Source organism: Onychomys torridus, chromosome 8, assembly GCF_903995425.1.
Source record: "Onychomys torridus chromosome 8, mOncTor1.1, whole genome shotgun sequence".
In the NCBI taxonomy this organism is placed as follows: Eukaryota; Metazoa; Chordata; class Mammalia; order Rodentia; family Cricetidae; genus Onychomys; species Onychomys torridus.
The window spans coordinates 255230-275826 of record NC_050450.1 but is presented as its reverse complement, the minus strand read 5'-3'; the positions used below and the strand labels follow the sequence as shown (position 1 = coordinate 275826).

The window sequence follows — 20597 nt, the reverse complement described above, 5'->3', positions numbered from 1 at the left end:
AGGACCACTTGTGAAACATGCGAGGCACTATTCACTTCTCCAGCCCCCGGCTTCAGCTGTCTAAGCACTGCCTGAAACTCTTCCTCCAGACTTTCTGGTGGTGTCACCTACACTGTGCTGCCTATGACCCCTGAGGTTGACATGCTCAGCTGTCATTCTGAAGTCAGCTTCCCAGTCCGCTCCCTCCCTTTTGAAGTTACCTCCTTCTTGTGATCTCTTCACACCAGCTGCCAAAGCCCTGTTAGCCCACTCCCCTCCACCAGTTCCTATGTTTTCCCACAACTTTTCATCACTGAGCTGCCTGGGTCTAATTCCTTGGGCCCAGCAGACAGCGAGGGTGCTGTCTATCTTGTTCAAAGGGTGATGAATGAGTGAGAAACAGTTCAAGAGTCTCTTGACCCCAGACAACAAGAGATAGACATGTGTTGCCCATAGTAGATAATAAAATGTTTGTTCATTCAGTTTGGATGTGTATGACAACTTAGCATATTCTTGATTTTCATTTCCGTTAATAATGTGTCCCTGTTTTTGTTGTTTTGTTTTTCTGTATTCAGGGTTTGAATACCGACTCCGAGAAGTATGCAAGGACTTGCTGGGTCCCGTTCACTGCTCCACTGGGAGCCAGTGGGAGTCAACAGTAGTGGTAGGTACTTCTTTCATTCTTGCCACATGCTTTGAGAGTTCTTACCATGAGGCATCCAGTGCCTGCCTGAGCCACACTGTCAGGGGGTTACTGGCATGCTGGCATTGCACACTTGGGCAGGAGTTCAGTAGGCACTAGTCACACCTGTGCTGAGAGAAGTGACCTACCAGCACTTTTGGTGTGGTAATAATGAAGGATCATGTTAGGCCTAGTGGCACATGCCCTTGATCCCATTACTTGAAAGGGAGAGGCATGCAGATCTATGTGAGTCTGAGGCCAGCCTGATCTACACAGAGAGTTCAGGCCAGGCCAGCCATGCTACATAGTGAGACCTACTTAAAAAAAAAAAAAATCATGTCCTGTCTTTGTGAGGCCTGGTGTCTCTAGTAAGGGAGCACACATAGGTGGGAGGTTGTCAAGCTGCCCTGAGACTGAATTGCCCCCAAAGAGTGGCAAGATGTAGAGAAGGGCATTGCAGTGACACCCGTGGATGAGGAGGGGCAGCCTGCAGACCTGGACCCACACTCTGGTGAGGGCAGTGAGGGAGGCAGTAAAGGTTTGCTGTCCACATGAGGCTACATTGATAGACGCACAGGACGCAGAGAAGGTGCCGTGGGTGACGGGGAGACACATGCCGAGAGTAGATCTTTAAGCTCTCCTGAGGACCCAGGAGTCAGTGGTAAGTTGGATTAGTGTAGTGGCCATGGAGAAGGGCAAGGAGACAGATCCTGTATGTAGTTAGTAGCAGAACCAACAAAGCTTGGTAGGTGGGTGAGTTGTGTGGCCTGACAAAGGTGGATGAGAGTGCCATTGACTGAGCTGGAAAAGGAGCCAGTTGTCAAAGGACAGGAGAAGCTATGGATCCAAGAGTTAGCTCACAGCTAGCACCTGCTCTGACCAAGTACATTCTGGCGTGATACAACCTTAGTGTACAAGGCTGACCTAGTTCCCTTTTGTAGAGAGGGACAGACTTACATGTATCGTAGCTTGGGTGTTAGAAACAAAGAAAGATAAAGTAGATAGATGGATATGGAGTATTGGTGGGATGCTATTTTGTACGGAGTGATCTGAAAGGCCTAACTTCCTGAGCAGAAGAAACTAGGAAGTCATGCACATGTTTGATAGAAAAATGTCCAGGCAGAGGGAAGAGCAAGTGCAAAGGTCCTGAGTTGGAGTTGAGGAACAACTGCACAGAGCAGCAGTCAGAAGGCAAAGCTTGGCATGTCAGTCCTCACAGGCTTTGAAGGCATCGCTGTGTACAGTGGCTGGTTCTGTTTTCTGTTGTTACTTTCATTGCAGTACTTTCGGTTGACTAATGAATTCTGGGTTCAGAATCTTCCTCCTAAGGGCCCTGTTGATAATATTCTTATTCAGACTTTAGCATTGTGTGCTGTTGCTAGAAGATCTGGTATAATCTGATTTCCATGGTTTTGCTTTCGGGATCCTGTCTTGAGGTTTTTTGTTTTTTTGTTTTTTGTTTTTTGTTTTTTTTGTACAAAAGTGTACATGGTTGTATAAAGATATATTACTGGTTGGTTTTATCACCACAGTAGAAAAGTATCGAATACAGTTGCTGTTTGGGATTGTTTCTCTGTATGTTACTGGTATGATATCTGTGTGTTAATTTTCTATCCTACCACTTTGTTGAAGGAATATATCAGGTCTAAGAGACTTTTGGTGGAGTCTTTAGAGTCTGTTGTAGTTGGAATTTTCTTTGGGCCAACAACTAGCTCCCAAATAAAGACATGGAGACTTATATTAATTATGAATGCTCCGCCTTAGCTTAGGCTTGATCTACTAGCTCTTTTAACTTAATTTAACCTGTTTCTATTCATCTATGTTTTGCCTCAGGGCATTTTACCTTTCTTTCATTCTGTATGTCCTACTTTCCTGCTTCCTCTGCGTCTGTCGTTCTGGCCCCTGGCTTCTCTTTTTTTCCTTCCTCTCTTGAGCCTAAATCCCTCCTCCTCCTCACTTTCCCTGTCCAGAAGTCCCATCTGTAACTCCTCCCTAACTGTTGGCCAATCAGCTTTTTCTGTTATACCAATCAGGTGCCTTAGGCAGGCAAGGTCAAATAGCACCACATCTTTGCATGGTTAAACAAATGCAACACATCTTTACATAGTTAAACAAATCTTTACATAGTTGAGAGTTAGGTCTCTGAGGTTTTTGTTATTGTCTCATTGTCTTGTGGGGTAGAGATCCAAAGACCACTCAGCATGACTAAAGTCCTAACTGAGAGTCTGTGTTAAGCTGGCAGCTGGCGACTGCCTGGAGGGACTTTGCACAGAGTAGACTGGAATGCATTTTACAGGGAGCTTTAAAGGCAAAGAACACAGAAATGACATCCTGGTTGGCAGTTGCAGGAGTAAGTAAAACAAACCCTAGTATCGAGAGGCAGCAATACCCAACTGCACCAAGAATTCTTAAACATGTCTCTTAGCCTTTGGGGTTGGGATCTGAAGGATGGCAGCAACCGTACTCAGAGACAGGATCCTTTTGCCTCCCCTCAGCTGGTAGCTAAGATAGGTAGCTTCTGATGTACAAAGTTGGGCTTTCTTAGCCCACCACTCTGTAGCCCAAGGTCTCCCAGTGACCCTTAAATAATTTCTTTCAGTTTCAGAGGCTAGGAGGAGGTCATCTACATATTGTAAGAGTATGGCCCTCGGAAATTTTACAGAAGGGTACTTAGTGTCTCATCAAACAGGGTTGAAAAGTTTTTAAATCCTTGGGGCAACCTGGTCCAGTTAAGTTGCCTGCTGTAACTCCCCCTGGGTCTGTCTATTCAAAAGCAAAGATGGTTGACTTAGCTCTGCCAATGGAAGGCCAGAGAATGATTTTTTTTCAGGTCTAAGACAGTATACACCCGTTTCTCTGGAGGAATCAGATTCATGAGTTATCATCACCATGGGGTGATGGTCTCAACTCTCTTATTCACTTCCCTTAGATCATGGAGGGATCTATAGCCAGAGGTCCCAAGGTTTCTTCACTGGCAAGAGAAATGTATTCCAGGGTGACTGGCCGGGCAGCAGGATGCCTGTCTTTCTAAGCCAGTCAATATGGACTGCAATTCCCTTTTGCTTCCTTGGTCTTTGGGTATTATTTAATCTGGATGGGGGTAGCTGGACAGTTAGTTGAACAATTATAGGAATTTGGTGTTGGGCCAGTGGGGTTGGGGGCTTAGTCTCTGCCTATACCCTAAGGAATCTTTGTTGTAAATCTGAGAGGTAGTTCAAGTGAATCTTTTGATTGGGGCAGGACTTTTAGCTAGGAGATATTCTTCTGACAGAGGGTAAGACACCAAAATTTTGCTCGGTGTCTGTTAAGTCTGTAAAGTAGCTTTTGGTTTATGCAAAATGTGTCGTCCCAATAGGGGATAGGGACAGTTAGGCATGACCAAGAATGAGTGTTTACTGTTCTCTTTCCTAGGTTTATGGAACAGGTGGTAGTCCAGGGTAGTAGGCTGTTTTTCCTGTTGCCCCTTAATTGGCCTAGAGGCTTCTCAAGGAATGAATATGTTACCCCAGTACTTAGAAGTCAGTTCTTTCACCCCTAACTTTAAGTGTTCCCTAGACTCCTGGGGCTTACAGTGTAGGAGCCTGGGCCCGGCCATGTTTTCTCTTCATTTTTCTAGTGTCCTTTGTCCTTGCTGCAGCTCATTGGTGGCCTCCCTGTCTCCTGGCCTCTCTATTGCCTGTTGTGTTGAACTGGTTTATTATCTGGGTTTTCTCATAGGACCACCACTGTGGCCCTGGTAAATCTCTTGTTCTGCTATCTCTCATTTTCTCTCTCTCTCTCTCTCTCTCTCTCTCTCTCTCTCTCTCTCTCTCTTTTGTTAAACAACTTTTCCTCCAGGAACTGGGACCTAGTCACACCTTCAGATGCCTCTAACTTTTGTAACTTCTTTCTAATATCTGGGACTGACTAGGTGACAGGCAGTGTTGAGTGCCCACCCATTCTCCAGTGCATGTGAGTCTATGGGAGTATAGGTACAGTAAGGTATAGGAGATGCTTTAGGGATGCAGCAGGATGCTTTAAAGTACTCTATATGACCTCACTTCCCTTTGACAGGTTTGTAGGCTTCTTTGCTGCTGTTTAGAGCCTAGTTAGGAAAGTCTGGCTGTAGTTGTCTAGTGCTCCCTTACCTTGGTTAGTGTTAGGATCTCAATGGGGTTGGTTGGATGGAAACATACTCTCAATATGATAAGTGTTATCAGCCAGAGATTCTGTCTGGAACTAAGACTGCTTTCTTTGCTTCTAACCTTATGTGGTCCCTTTCTTGTGATGTGAACATGGTGGCAGTACCTCTTGACAGTCATCCTAGGTGGGCTGGTAGGTATAGAAAACAATCTATAGGAAAGATGAATGCCTGTGGTTTCTCAGAGAAAGGGGGGTTCTGGGACTTCCAGCTCCATAGGTCATTGGTTGAGAAGGGAACATATATCATAAATGGGTGTGTGTGTGTGTGGGGGGGGGATTCTCACTTGGCTCCTTCTTCTCAAAAGGAGTCTAGGGGTTTGCTGGAGGGGAGGAATGATAAGAACTACCGGGGTCTGGGTCAAGTCAGGGGAGTTCATGTAATCACGGATGGTAATTGAGACATCTGCTGGATTCTGGTAGGGGGTGAGACTTAACCAAAAATATATGTGGGGAAGACTGATCAGGGTGGGCAGGATTTCCTGTGATCATCAGCCATGCTGTTTGGGCCTTTTGGTTATTATATGTTCCTGCAGATGGCCATCAAAATAGGATTACTAACTCACAAAGGGTCTGGAAGACTTTGTATGCCTCCTGAAAATAGTGGAGGAAACAGTCCAAAGGACTGTTTAGAAGCAGAACTGGAAGAAGCTGGTTAGAAGCAGAACTGCCCATAGGTTCACTTTCTGGATCTCAATTTACAATGACAAGTAACAGACCAACCAGAAGAGACAAAGACAGACACGACAGGCACAAACAGTAATATGGAGACAGGTTAGGGGTGGCCACAATGTGCTCATACTCCTGAAGAGACCTGGGGAATCTGGTGACAGCTCACACAGATCCTGGATACTGATTAGCAACTGTGTATGACCTCTCCTCTGTGTCCAAACAGAAGACACCTTCACCAGACTTGTCTCTGGAAGTGTGAAACCAGGTGATTCACTGAAGGAAATTTAGACAGGGATGTTGGAGGAGCCTTGACTGCTGCAAGCAACAAGTTCTCTCAGGCTGTGCACCCTCTATCAGCCATGACCTGTGCCGAGGCATTGGGGTTGGTCAAACTGCTGAGGGTCTTGAAAGGATTTTGGTAGGACCTCCAACTGTTGTGGGATAGAGACCCAGAGACCACTTATCATGACCAAAGTTCTGATTGAGAGTTTGTATTAAGCTGGCAACTGCCTGGAGAGGAACACTTTTCACAGAGCAGCCTCAAATGCATTTTACAGGGAGCTTTTAAAGGCAAAGAACTCAGGAAAACTCCTTCCTGGTTGGCAGTTGCAGGGGAAAGTAAGTAAGCAAACAAGCAAGCAAGCAAGCAAGCAAGCAAGCAAGCAAGCAAGCAAGCAAGCAAGCAAGCAGTGTAACAGAAGCCAAAAGCATGCAGCTAGCTGGGGCATTTCCACTCTGAGTTTCTAGAATAGTCTTCGGTGCTTTCCCACGGGACAGAAAGGGGTGGTGGTGGTGGTGGTGGTGTCAGTTTCAAGTTAAACCATAGATTGGGTCCAGTTGAGGGAAGATGGAGGAGCCTTTGCCCAGTCACTGTTGTTGCTAATGTCTTAATGGTTTGTCAGTTTTGTTAATCCTTTGAAAGAACAAGCTCTTCTTTTTGTTGATTCTTTGGATTATATCTTTCATTTTTGTTTCCTTAATTTCAGCCCTGGTTGTGATCATCTCTTTCTCTTTACTGTTTTTGTCTTTAGTTTGTCCTTGTTTTTCCAGGGCCTAAAGGAAAATCATTAAGGTGTCAATTTGAAGTTTCTCAAAAAAGTTTTATGAGCTAAATGCATATGGAATAAATACATGAATGGATCCTGTTTTATATCTAATCCAATATGTTAGTCTCTTTATGTTGGGAAATTGAGAGTTAGTATGGGAAGATATGTGTTAATTCCTTTCATTTTGTTGTTTCTTAGACCTCTTTGGATTAGCCCTCCTGCCGTTATTGATTGATTCCCTGTGACTTCTTGGTGTGTTTACTCTTCTCTTCAAAGTGAAGTGTCCTTCTATTATCCTCTGTAGAGCTGGCTTAGTCAGCATGAATTCCTTTCATCTGATTTTATCATAGAAGACTTTATTTCTTCTTCACTATTGTAGATGTTTTTGCTGGGTCAAATAGTCTGTATTGGCATTTTCAGAATTTGGAATACATCTTTCCTGTCTCTTCTGCCTTTACATTTTGTCTGTTGAAGGTATTCTGATAGGTCATCAGTGTCTTGACTTTTCTCTCTTTGACTTTTAATACTTGTTATGTATGTTTTTATTGTTTAATCTATACTATGCTGTGGAGGCTTCCTTTTCTGGTCTTTGGATTTCTGTAGGCTTTTTGTATCTTCTGGACCTGGAGTTACAGATGCCACCCAATGTGGGTACTGGGAACTGAACTTGGAGCCTCTGAAAGAACAGCCACCTCAGCCGTCTTTCCAGCCCTCCTTTAACCTGTTTTCATCATGGAGAGTTTTTCTTCTCCTTTGATTATAACAGGTAGTTTTGCTAGTGTATTAGGCTGGGTTTGCTGTTGTGTTCTGTCAGAACTTGAGAAGTACATCTCTCTAAGCTTGTCTGGCTTTTAAGGTTTCCATTGAGAAGTGGGTAATTATGGTGGCTTGGCTTTATGTGTGACTTGGCCCCTTTCTCTTGGAGCTTGAGGTACTCTTTCTTTGTGCCCTGTGCATTTAATGTTTTAACTGTGGTGATTATTTACGTGGTGTGCTGTGAGTTTAGTCCAAATGGTATTCTCTTTCCTTAAGTTTGGGAAATTCTCTTCTCCAGTTTCTTTGCAAACATTTCCTGTTCCTTTGGCATGAAAATCTTTTTCTTGTATACCATGATTCACAAATGCTTTTGCTTTCTCTTAGTGTCACAAAGATCTTGTCATTATCATTTATATGCTTTAAAAATATTTTTTTGAGATAGGATCTCATTATGTAACTCAGGCTGTCCTTGAACTCACAGAGATCCTTCTCCTGCCTCTGCTTCTTCCTCTTCCTCCTCCTCCTCTCTTCTTTCTCTTTTTCTTCCTCCTTTTCCTCCTCCCCTCCTCCTCCTCCTCCTCCTCTTTTTAAATTATTATTATAAGAAGTGGTCTCTGTGTAGCTCTGGGCCCAGACCATATGCGGTTCTCCTGCCTCCACCCTCCGGATGATGAGATTATAGACATATCTCCATGCCCAACTATATCTTTTGTTTTTATTAAGCTTGTCTGCCAGTACTTTGTGTTTTCTACATGGAATAAGAAATCAAATCAGCTTAAATAAGCATTTTCTATTTTCCAGTTCTATGCCTTCCTCACCTGACTTACTGTTTTTTGCTAAGCACTCCAGTACAAGTTTGAAATCTTTTAATATAATAAGTTATACTTTTTTTAAAAATTTATCTCCCCCTTTCTGGATAAATCCAACTTGGTTATAGTTTCATTAGAAAAGATTGCTAAAGCCGGGCAGTGGTGGCACACACCTTTAATCCCAGCACTTGGGAGGCAGAGCCAGGTGGATCTCTGTAAATTCGAGGCCAGTCTGGTCTACAGAGCGAGATCCAGGACAGGAACCAAAACTACACAGAGAAACCCTATCTTGAAAAAAAACCAACCACCCCCCTCCCCAAAAAGAAAGAAAAAGTTGCTAATTATTTATAAGGTATTTATTTGTACATTTGGTTTTATGGTGACATCCTTCAGTCCAGAATCTTTCATTTCTATACTTCTCTGGTTTAAGGCTTGGCTGGGTTATTTGCAAAATAGATAAAGTTAGGGTTCTTCATTTTTTTTTTCTCCAAGTTTGTATAAGATTGGAAATCCTGATCTTTGCATATTTTTTTGAGGGTATTTTACCAACCTGATATTTCTGGTACGTTCTTTGTTAAGAGTTTCTTTGAGAGTGAAGCATGCTATGAACAAGCCGTTACCCCAATACCTTGTTAACTAACATCTTTTTCCATCTTTAACTTCCAGTGTCCATGGTTACATGTTGTTTTCCTCTGCAGATTGCTGTGGATAGAACCTGGAGTTTTGTACATTCAAGGCAAATGGTCTTCCATTGATCCTAAGAGTGCTATAGACCACACTCACATTTTAAGTAGAATTTTGGATGTATGTAAAGAAGTCTAGAATAGAGAGTTGAGAATGGAGCTCTGGTGTGGTGGTGAATCAGTGCGTAAGTGGCAGAGGCAAGAGGACAATGGTTAAGGTTGTTCTAGGCAGCATCAGAATGGAAGGCTGGCCTGGTTGCATGAGATTCTGTTTCAAAACTAAAATTTAAAATACAGTATGAGATTCTTTTTTTATATGTGTGTGTTGAATGAACCTGGGGGCCGCACATACTCTGTGTCTTCACCTACCCTCAGCCATCAGCCTAGCAGCTTCTTCTCCCTCTGCCCCATCAGCTTGGGCACTTCCTGCGCCCTAGTTGCCTCCCTGATCTGACCTGGCCTCTGGCAGCTCCTATTCTCTGCCTAAGTTCTGGGCCTTCTCTGCTGTTGGCAAATACCTTCTGCCGGCCTGGTTTCCATTTGGTACTGGTGCTTAGATTTACTCCTCAGCCCATGCAGCAGAGAGCCCGCCTAGCAATGACTGCAACAAACGGCGAGCAGGAGCTGAGGAAAGAGATACCAGAAGAACACCAGCAGCCACCACTGCCCCTAAGTGCCTTCTTAATCAGGGTTCCCTGCAGTTCCTGCTCCAGGAGAACATCCATCTGAGGGCAGCCTAGCAGCCCTCAGTCCTGGCATGCCACCTGCCCCTCCCTACAAGGTTAAATCTAAGACCCTGTCCAGGAAGTGCAGGATTACTGGGGACTGTCAGCAAATGTAGGGCGTGTGGGGACAGAGCCTGGCCTTCCCTCCTTCCTGGGCCACAGTGTCTTTTCTATCCACCCTTTCCTCACGTACACTCATCTGGTCCCACCTTTAGCTCTCTGGGTTCATCAGGTGCAGAGCCTCTGCCAAGCCGGGAAAGGTGCCCTGGTCTGACCCTCCTCTGACACTCCCCTCGGCTGTCACTCTTGTGTCCACAGGGTCTGCGGAAGAGGGAGCTGCTGAAGGAGCTGCTGCCAGTCATCGGGCAGAACCTTCGCTTCCAGCGCCTCTTCACTGAGTGCCAGGAACAGCTGGACATCCTGAGAGACAAGTAGCCTGTCCTGGCTTGCCCCAGGTTTGGCAGGGGCATGGCCACACTCTTGCTGCTGGCAGGTGCCAGGGACTAGCCCCCACCTGTCAGGGTGGTAGTGGAGAGAGAACTTGGCAGAAGGTGTATTGTGCTGCACCAGCACAGCCCAGCTCCCTGGGTGGACATACCCTATGTCCCAGGCCTGGGATGACTCCAAAGGGGCAGCTTGTCCTTCCACGGGCCCAACTGTGGCCCTGGGGCTGGGACTGGGGCTCTGCCTCCCTGCCCTGGGGCCAGCAGCGGTCTCCTGAGCCTGTCTCCGGCTCCTGCCCTGGCACCCGGCAGGAGCCGTGCTGCTTCAGCTCTGATGAAGGAGCCATCTGTGAGAGCAAGAGCCTGGGAGCGGTAGGGGTTCTGCAGTCTGCAGACGGACCCGAAGCCTGTGTGAAAGCAAAGCTGTCCTGACACATGGACTATTTTTGTACTAGAATTTGCTAACTTGGAATATGGAGTTTCTTTTGGTCGATCAGGATATCCCTATAAGTTACTTGGACATTGGTTACTTGTAGGAAATTTAAACTCTAATTATGACAGCTACACTGAAAAATAATTGTACTGAAATTAACTTGTCTATCTTCATTTGGTTTAATTTTTAAATGTTTGTAAAAAGAGACACTTTGTGTGTTGGGGGGATGGGACAAAGGGGAGGGCAATTTCTTTTCTAAGTGTAAAATAAATGAACATGCATTGGATACCAAACCATCTGCCTGTCTTGCTTTCCCTTCCAATGTCCTATCCGCTCTCACTGCGAGTCTTTCTTCTGCTCTGGCAGTGACAACATTGGAGCCAGAAGGATCTTCCTGTGTCATCTGCTCCCTGCCCCATGTAGAAGTTCATCTTCGGTGTGTGGGGAAGGAAATTGGAAGTTGGACATAGCCACTCACACCTATAATCTTAGCACTTGAGAGTCTGAGTCTGGAGCAGAAGTCACTATGATAGTGAGTTCCAGGCCATCCTGGACTACAGCATGGATCTTGTCTAAAAACAGAAGACTGGGATATAGCTCAGTTGGTAGTGTTTGGTTAGCATGCACAAAGCCTTGAGTTCAACCCCCAGTACCATATAAACCAAGTGTGGTGGCCCAATCTGTCCTCCCAGTACTCAGGAGGTGGAGCCAGAATCAGAGGTTCAAGGACATCTTTAGCTACATAGGAAGTTTCAGGCCAGGCTACAGTATAAGACACTGTTTAAAAAATTAAATGGAGACAGGGTTGCAAAGGGGGTGAAGGGAGGGAATATTGGGAGGAATAGTATTGTTTTTGCTCTTTTGGGGGGGCCTGCCACCCAGCTCCCTAATAAATCATACATGGAGGCTCATTCTTAATTATGAATGATCAGCCTTAGCTTGGCTGGTTTATACCCAGCTTTTCTTAAATTATCCCCTCTACCTTTTGCCTCTAGGCTTTTACCTTTCTCTATTTTTGTATCCCTTTCTTTCTTACTCCATTGCTGATTGTGTAGCTGGTTGGCTGGTCCCTGGTGTCCTGCTCCTTCTCTCTCCTAGATCTCTCCTCTCCCAGATTTCTCCTATTAATTCTTTCTGCCTGCCTTGGCATTGGCCATTCAGTTCTTTATTGGGTGTTTTACACAGGCACAGTAACACAGCTTTACAGAGTTAAATAAATGCAACATAAACAAAAGTAACACACCTTAAAATAATATTCTACCACAGAATAGCTAACACTAAGGCCATTGAGGGGTCATATAGGAACCTATTATTATAGAAGCTTCTTAAAATATATACATACATGAAAGAAATTTAAATGGAATTACCAAATAATGGGGGAGACAAAGCCCCAACTAGACATCACTTGTCACCAAGTGAAACCTCCAGTGCCAGGAATGGACTGCACATAATTAAGTTGTTGACCAATGGGGCCCCATCTAAAAAACCTCCACACAACTCATGTTACTGCCAAGGCTGTTGGTTACTCTCCACAAACTGATGGTAAGGGCCTGTTGCTGAAGAAAATACCTATATACCTCATTGAACATAGGGAAGTTGAGCTGGTGAATAACTAGAGCCTTCACCCCTTCATGGTACTGGAAGATACTCTGCATGCTCTCAGGGGGAAGAGGTAAACACCAACCCAACTACAAAACCTTTGATCTACAATGATGACCTGTCTGCATGACACACTGAATGTTTTGGGAATAACCAACCACTATCTGATTGGATTTAAGACCCCCTCCATGAGATGAGAAATCCATCCCTGACACTGCTAGGATGCCAAAGACCTGAGACTAGATAGGCCATAGACATAGGGGAAACCAAATGCTATTTTCATCTAAGGAACAATAAAATGGTTCCTGATGACATTCTGCTATACCCATAGAACCTTGTGTCACACAGCCATCAGCAGAGAAGCTTCCTCCTGTAGAAGATGAGAACAAATACAGAGAGATCCACACTGGACAATGTGCAGAGATTGAGAGACCTTGGAATAATCTGTCCTAAACAGATTATTGCATTTGGTGGGGATGTCCCCAGCAAATCCTCCTCTCAGGGCTTATGGAACCATGCAGAATGCAAGGCAGAAAGATTGTAAGAGCCAGTGGGGATGGAGGATGCCAAGGAAACAGTGTTATAATAGGACTGACACACTATGAACTCACAGAGACTGGCAAGCATGCTTAGGGCCTTTACAAGTCCAAACCAGATAGGGTTCTGGTACTGAAATGGGGATATGGACATGATCTCACATTCTTAACCAAGAAGCTATCTCCAATTGATAACCACTTGCAAATAAAAACCTTAGATTTTTCCTAGGGAGTCACACTGGGTATGTTGTAGTTGTGTTGCGAGACCCCCAAGCAAGACCACCATAGAACTGATATCTGATGCAAAACACACAGGAGTTTATTGATAACAAGCAAACCTGGACTTGGTCTGTGTCCAAGGAGGATGGCCCTCTTAGGGTGAGGGATTTTTAAAGGGAAAAACTGAAAGCAGGGTGGTACAAGCCTTGGCATCATATGGTTGGGTGAGGGTATGTAACCTTTGAATTTACTGGTTGGGGTTTACAGTTACAATTTTTGGGCAGGCTCTGTCCTTGAGCTGCCATGGGGGCTGGCTGGCCTCACACATTCACATTGACCCATGCATGTAGCTCTAAGTTGGTGAGGGGTCACAGACAGTAAACAACTGGCTGAACGTTGAGCAGTCAGAGTCCGTGCAGAAAGGGAGCTACTGCAAGGACTATGTCTTTTGTTCACGGCCCTCCCAGAAACTGCTTGCTCAAGTCTCAAGAAACTGAAACTGAGGCCTGATCTCTGAGAGAAGACTGACAGCCTTTTATGGCGTCTGCTCGGTCCTTTCAGGTATACAAACACACTTAAGGTCAGGGCCCATATTCAGTAGTAAATGACCAACACAAAATGAACTCAAAGGTATTTTTAGAGATTTATTGTTACATATTGCTTTGTTTGGGATATTTTGTTTTGAACCTTGTCTTTTGCTTATATTTTATGGTTTCAATTTATATGTTTTTAGTTTTTGGGTTTTTATTTTTTTGCCTTTATTGAAAATGGATTTTTCCTTATACAATTTATTCTGATTATGGTTTCCTCTCCTTCCAGTTTCTTCTCTCCTCCCCTCCCATCCAGACCTACTCCTTTTCTTTCGCTCATTAGAAAACAATGAGGCTTGTAAGGGATGAAGGAAAATAACCCAAGAGAAGGCACAGTAAACAGAGACCTACTTGTTCTCACACTCAGGAATCCCATAAAAACCTGGTGCAGACCTGTGCAGGCCCTGTGCATGCTGCCTCAGTCTCTGCGTTCATATGAGCTTTGCACAGTTGTTTTGGAGGGCCATGTTCTCCTGTATTCTCCTCCCCTTGGTCTCCCCTAGTCTATTTGCCTCCTCTTCCATGGAGTTCCCTGAGCCCTGAAGGGAGGGGCTTGACGGAGAGATCCCTTTTTAGGGCCGAGTGTTCCAAGTTGTCTCATTCTTTGCATGATGTCTGGCTGTGGGTCTCTGTTTAGTGCCATCTGCTGCAGGAGGGGGCTTCTCTGATGATGACTGAGCAAGGCACTAGTCGGTGAGTATAGCGGAATCTCAGTAGGAGTCATTGCTGTTTTGTTTTTTTCTTCTTCTTTAGAACGTTAGTATTTGGTTTCACCCCAGGCCCCTGGGCTATCCAGTCTCAGGTTCTTAGTCACCCCAGTAGCATTGGGTATGGGTTCCATCTCTTGGAGTGGGACTTAAGTCAAATCAGACATTGGTTGGTTACTCCCACAAGCTTTGTGTCACCATTACACTAGCATATATTGCAGGCAGGACACTGTTGTTGATCCAAGGGGTTTGTAGCTAGGCTGGTGTTCACCTTTCTCTTTTGGTAGCGTGCAAAGAGCCTCCCTGTACCAAAGATGCTGGAACGTATGTGTGAAGGCTCTATGTGGGACCAGCTCGACTCCTCCATGTGCGGTGGGTTGTGCAGGTGCCGTCTTCAGTATTGGGCTTTGCCGTCAGTTTCTGAAGAGTAAGCTACAGTCTTGGCAACAGTCTGTGTTGTGTGGGGTTCCTATGGGTCCCCTTTGGCCAACAGCTCAATTAGGTGTAACCGAATCCCAGCACTGGAAGCTTCTTCATTTGGTGCTGCTCATTGGATTGCTCCTCATGGTTTAATCAGCCTGTTCTCTTTTAGAACGCAGGACCACCAGCCCAGGGATGGCACCACCCGCCATGGTCTGGGCCCTTCCCTGACAATCACTAATTAAGAAAATGCAGCCAGGCAGTGGTGGTGCCCTCCTTCAATCCCAGCACTCAGGAGAATCTCTGAATTCAAGACCAGCCTGGTCTACAGAGCAAGTTCCAAGACAGCCAGGGATACACAGAGAAACTGTCTCAAAAACAAACAAACAAACAAACAAACAAACAAACAAACAAAAAGTGCCCTACAGGTTTACCTTCAGCCTGATCTTTTGGGGGCATTATCTTTTTCTCTTGTTTTTATTTATTCTTCTCTCATACATTATGTCCCAATTCAGTTTCCCCTCCCTCTCCTCCTCCCAGCTTCCCCACCACCTCCCCTGTGCCCTAGACCCACTTCTCTATTTCCCTTTAGAAAAGAGCAGGCTTCCAAGGAATATCAACTGAACATGGCATAACAAGTTACAATAAGACTAGTCACAAACCCTCATATCAGGGCTGGATGAGCAAGACAACCCAGTAGAAGGAAAAGGGTCTCAAGTGGAGGCAAAAGAGTCAGAGACATCCTTACTCCCACTGTGTTTTTTTCTTTTTTTAGTTAAAATTTTTCTTCAAATTGCATACCAACCACAGCCCCTACTCCCTCCCCTCTTCCCATTGCCACCCCACTTTCCCCCTCATCCCCATCCACTCCTCAGAGAGGGTAAGGCCTCCCATGAAGAGTCAACAAGGTCTGGCACATCAAGTTGAGGCAGGCCCAAGCGCCTCCCCCTGTATCGAGGCTGAGCAAGGTATCCCATTGTAGTATGAATCTTAAAGGTTCTTATTAAATAAAAACAAACCTGAGGCTAGTTATTGGGATGAATGCTGGAAGATCAGAGAAGCAGAACAAGCCATAGCTTCCTCACCTCACCAGTTCCTCAGCTGGTCTTGTTTCCTCAGACTGGATGCCTCTGAGTCCTCATCCAGAATGGATCTCAGCTGAACTGTGCTGCCCCAAAGCCAAATTGCTTAACCAGCCAAATGCTTCTAGTTTCTGGTCTTCATGCCTTATGTAATCTTTCTCTTTCTGCCCGTACTCCCTGGGATTAAAGGTGTGAGTCACCATGCCAGGCTTTTTCCAATGTGGCCTTGAATTCACAAAGATCTGCCTGGCTCTGCCTCCCGAGTGCTGGGATTAAAGGCATTCTCATGTTTAATATTGTGGCTGTCCTATTCTCTGACCCCAGATAAGTTTATTTGGGGGAACACACAATATTTTGGGGAACACAATACCACCACATTTCCCCTGTTTTTGTCTAAAATTAAAAAAAGCTTATAACTAATACAAGAAAAATCATATCTAATAAGTATATGCAATATACACAGTCAAGATTACTTTAATGATATCTAGTCTATTAACATTTGACAGATTCAGGTGAAAAACTCCCTTATATATAACAGTGTCCAGACCAGTAACATTTGACAAATTTAGACAAAAAATTTTTCATTACTTATCCTATTTAAAACAAGTAGTTCCTTTTTAAAAGTAGATTCAAAAATTGATCTTTTTTCTTATCATATTCATATTCTCTATTTTCATAAAAGTTTCAATAATCTACCTTTTGTCATTTTTATATCTTTCCCTTTTTCTTTTTAATGTAGATTCAATGATCTACCCATTTATCCTATTCTTTATCTTTTTTTCTCAGGGTAGATTTGGTGATCTACCTCATATCTATATTCTCCTTTTTCTTTTTTAAACAAAAACTCTATTTTTGGGTTAATTGTCAAGTCCTGTATCATTTGTCCAGCCGGTGCATAATGAGAGAGTGCAGGGCTTGTTTCAAGTCCTTGTTCAAGTAGTCTGTCAGGCTGGATCATCTCAGCTAGCTATCTCACATTGTCCTAAGCTGTTTATAGTCCAAAGTCGAGCCTTCCGTGGTGTTAATCAGCTTAATGGCTTTATCACAGTCCATGTGGAATCATCATTGTGGAATTGTGTCATCCTTTTGAAAATTTCAAAATTGTTGTTAGGCATGGTTATGGTTCCCTGAAGACTTTTTTTTTTTTTTTTTGGCCTCCTCTGTGGTTTGGAGCAATCACAGTCTGATGAATGTCTGGCTCTTGGAACCATGAATGATGAATGTTCTTCTCTAGAAGAGAAAATCTTCACAACAATTTCTCCCCACCATTTATCTTGCCAAACTTTTCCAAACTGACCTTTGCCTATGATTTCTTGTAACACGATGGTCCTGGCCATTCTTCTCTGAACAAGCAGTAGTAAGCTCTTTGTTCCAGGTAGCAGCATCACCACAGTCACCAACAAGATGAGAAGAAGCCTGCAACTCAGAGCAGCAGCCACTGCCTCCATGGTCCCACCGCCACCGTTTGTAGCTAGTTCCCAGCCGGCTTTAGCTTCTCCTTAGCAAGCCTCCTAGGCCGCTGGCCTCAACTCGGGATCCTCCTGCCTTTGCCTCCTGAGTGCTGGGATTAAAGGCATGTACCACCACTGCCCGGCTGATGTCATTGTTTCTTTACTGCTGAGTAATACTCCATTGTGTAAATGTACCACAATTTTCTTTATCCATTCTTCAGTTGACAGACATCTAGGTTGTTTCCAGGTTCTAGCTATTATGAATAATGCTGCAATGAATATAGTTGAGCAAGTGTCCTTGTGGTATGATTGAACATCCTTTGGGTATATGTCCAAGAGTGGTATTGCTGGATTTTGAGGTAGATTGCTTCCCAATGTTCTGAGAAATTGCCATACTGATTTCCAAAGTGGCTGTACAAGTTTCCACTCCCACCAACAATGGAGGAGTGTTTCCCTTGCTCCACATTCTATTCAACATAATCTGTCATCACTGTTTTAGCCATTCTGACAGGTGTAAGATGGTATCTCAGAGTCATTTTGATTTGCATCTCTCTGATGGCTAAGGATATTCAGTAATTCTTTAAATGTCTTTCAGCCATTTGAGATTCTTCTTTTGAGAATTCTTTATTTAGATCTGTAGCCTATTTTTTAATTGGATTATTTTGTATTTTGATGTCTAGTTTCTTGAGTTCTTTATATATTTTGGAGATCAGTCCTCTGTCAGATAGGGTTGGTGAAGATCTTTTCCCATTCTGTAGGCTGTTGTTTTGTCTCATTGACTGTGTCCTTTGCCCTACAAAAGCGTCTCAGTTTCAGGAGATCTCATTTATTAATTGTTGCTCTCAGTGTCTGTGCTACTGGTGTTATATTTAGGAAGTGGTCTCCGGTGCCAGTGCATTCAAGATTACTTCCTACTTTCTCTTCTATTAGGTTCAGTGTAACTGGATTTATATTGAGGTCTTTGATCCACTTAGACTTTAGTTTTGTGCCTATATATATATGGATCTATTTGCATTCTTCTACACATCCATATCCAGTTATGCCAGCACCACTTGTTGAAGATGCTTTCTTTTTTCCATTGTACAGTTTTGGCTTCTTTGTCAAAAACCAGATGTTCATAGGTGTGTGGGTTAATGTCACCATCTTCAGTTCGATTCCATTGATCCATATATTGGTTTTTATGCCAATACCAAGCTTTTTATTTATTACTATAACTCTATAGTAGAGCTTGAGGTCAAGGATGGTGATGCCTGGGGAGGTTCCCTTATTTTTGGCTATCCTGGGGTTTTGTTTTACCATATGAATTTGAGTATTGTTTTTTTGAAGTATGTGAGGAATTGTGTTGGGTTTTGATGGGGACTGCATTGAATCTGTAGATTGCTTTGGTAAGATTTCCATTATATATATATATGAACTTTATTGACAGATAATTCACATAGTATACAATTTTCCTGTTTGCACAATTTGATAGACTTTAGTCCAGTTTCCTCATAGGCTCATGACACCATCACCACTTCCTTTTTTAGAACATCTCTGTCTTCCATTTCTTTCTTTCCCCCTTTTTTTTTTTCCGAATGCTGAATGGCATTTATTGAAGGAGGAGGTCTTAAATACAGGCTTACAGCACAATGGGAGAACCTCAGAGGGCAGAAGCTTGCTTCTGATGTTTTACAATCTTGCATCTAAGCTGTTAACGCCCAATATGCTGGATACACAGACAAGGAGCTTCCCTTAAGCATCCAGGAAGGTGGAATCTCACAGGGCATTAGCATAGGGAGGATATCGAGGTCAAGGTCAGCAAGCAAGGCAACAGTTACCCAAAACAGGGGCCAGGGACCTATAGGTCCCCCACTTTTACGAAAAAATGAGCTTCTGACTTAGGTTGCATGGGGCATCAGCAGGTTACCTTACCCATCATGGAGAGACCTGTCCAGGCCACACAGGCATTCCATCTTAGGTTGGTGAGTACCCTCCAGGCATCACTCAACTCTGAATATTCATTATCATACAGGCTCAATTGTGTGAGAGCTGTAGAGTTAACTGTTGCCAAAGATTTCCAAGTGGTGCTGGGCTTGCAATCTGTGTGTTTGACACAGAAAAGATCAACAGAAGTCTTAACCCACCCATAGCTGGTAGGCTAAAGGCAAGATTGCCATTTTTATTGTATCAATCCTACCTATCCAAGAGCATGGAAGATCTTTCCATTTTTCTGATATTTTCTTCAATTTCCTTCTTCAAAGACTTGAAGTTCTTGTCATATAGGTCTTTCACTTGTTTGACCAGAGTTACCCCAAGAAATTTTATGTTATTTGTAGCTATTATATATATATATATATATATATATATATATATATATATATATATATATATATATATAATAGTGAGACAGGATTTCTCTCTGTAGCTTTGGAGCCTGTCCTGGAACTTGCTCTGTAGACCAGGCTGGCTTCTAAGTCAAGAGATTTGCCTGCCTCTGCCTCCCAAGTGCTGAGATTAAAAGTGTGTGTCACCACCACCTGGCTTTTGTAGCCATTGTAAAGGGTGGTGTTTCTTTGATTTCTTTCTTGGCCCATTTATCATTTGTATACAGGAGGGCTACTGATTTTTTGAGTTAATCTATCCTGCCACATTGCTGAAGATTTTTAGAGCTGTAGGAGTTCCCTGGTAGAATTTTTGGGGTCACACATGTATACTATTATATCATCTGCAAAAAAATAGGGAAAGTTTGACTTCTTCCTTTCCAATTTGTATCCCTTTGATCTCCTCTTGTTGTCTTATTGCGCAACTAGAACTTCAAAGACTAAATTGAATAAATATAGGGAGAGTGGACAGCCTTGTCTTGTTCCTGATTTTAGTGGAATCACTTTGAGTTTCTCTCCATTTAATGTCGGCTGTCAGCTTGCTGTATATTGCTTTTATTATGTTTATGTATGTTCCTTGTATTCCTGATCTCTCCAAGACCTTTATAATGAAGGGATATTAGATTTTGTCAAAGGCTTTTTCAGCATCTAATGAGATTATCCTGTGTTTTTTTTCTTTCAGTTTGTTTACATGGTGCATTACATTGACAGATTTTCCTATGTTGAACCATCCCTGCATCTCTGGAATAAAGCCTACTTGATCATGGTAGATGACTTTTTAAAAAATGTGTTCTTTGATTTGGTTTGACAGTATTTTATCGAGTATTTTTGCACCAATGTTCATGAAAAGATTGGTCTGTAATTCTCTTTCTTTGTTGCATCTTTGTGTGGTTTGGGTATCTGGGTAACTATAACCTCATAAAAAGAACTTGGCAATGTTCCTTCTGTTTCTATTGTGTGGAACAGTTTGAAGAGTATTGGTATTAGCTCTTTCTTGAAATTCTGGTAGAATTCTGTGCTGAAACTATCTGGCCCTGGGCTTTTTTTGGTTGAGAGACTTTTAATGACTGCTGTTATTTCCTTAGGGATTATGGGTTTATTTAAATTGTTTGTCTGGTCTTGATTTAATTTTGGTATGTGGTACCTATCCAGAAGATTGTCCACTTTATTATATTTTCCAATTTTTTGGAGTAGAGGTTTTGAAGTATGACCTGATGATCCTCTGT

The 20597-nt window shown here is 43.4% G+C and overlaps 1 protein-coding gene across 3 annotated transcripts in view; it reads left to right on the top strand.

The window, feature by feature from the left end:
• Nucleotides 1-10700, top strand: part of LOC118588480 (protein HIRA) — an 81384-nt gene extending 70684 nt beyond the window's left edge. For 2 of the 3 annotated variants that reach the window (XM_036194804.1, XM_036194805.1), the window contains 2 exons: nt 555-643; nt 9850-10681. In XM_036194804.1, coding sequence (XP_036050697.1) covers nt 555-643; nt 9850-9966 — 206 coding nt within the window. In that variant the 3' untranslated portion in view covers nt 9967-10681. Of the gene's footprint in view, nt 1-554; nt 644-9849 lie in introns of all 3 variants that reach the window. The other variant, XM_036194803.1, reaches the window with a different exon arrangement.
• Nucleotides 10701-20597: the final 9897 nt, after the last annotated feature.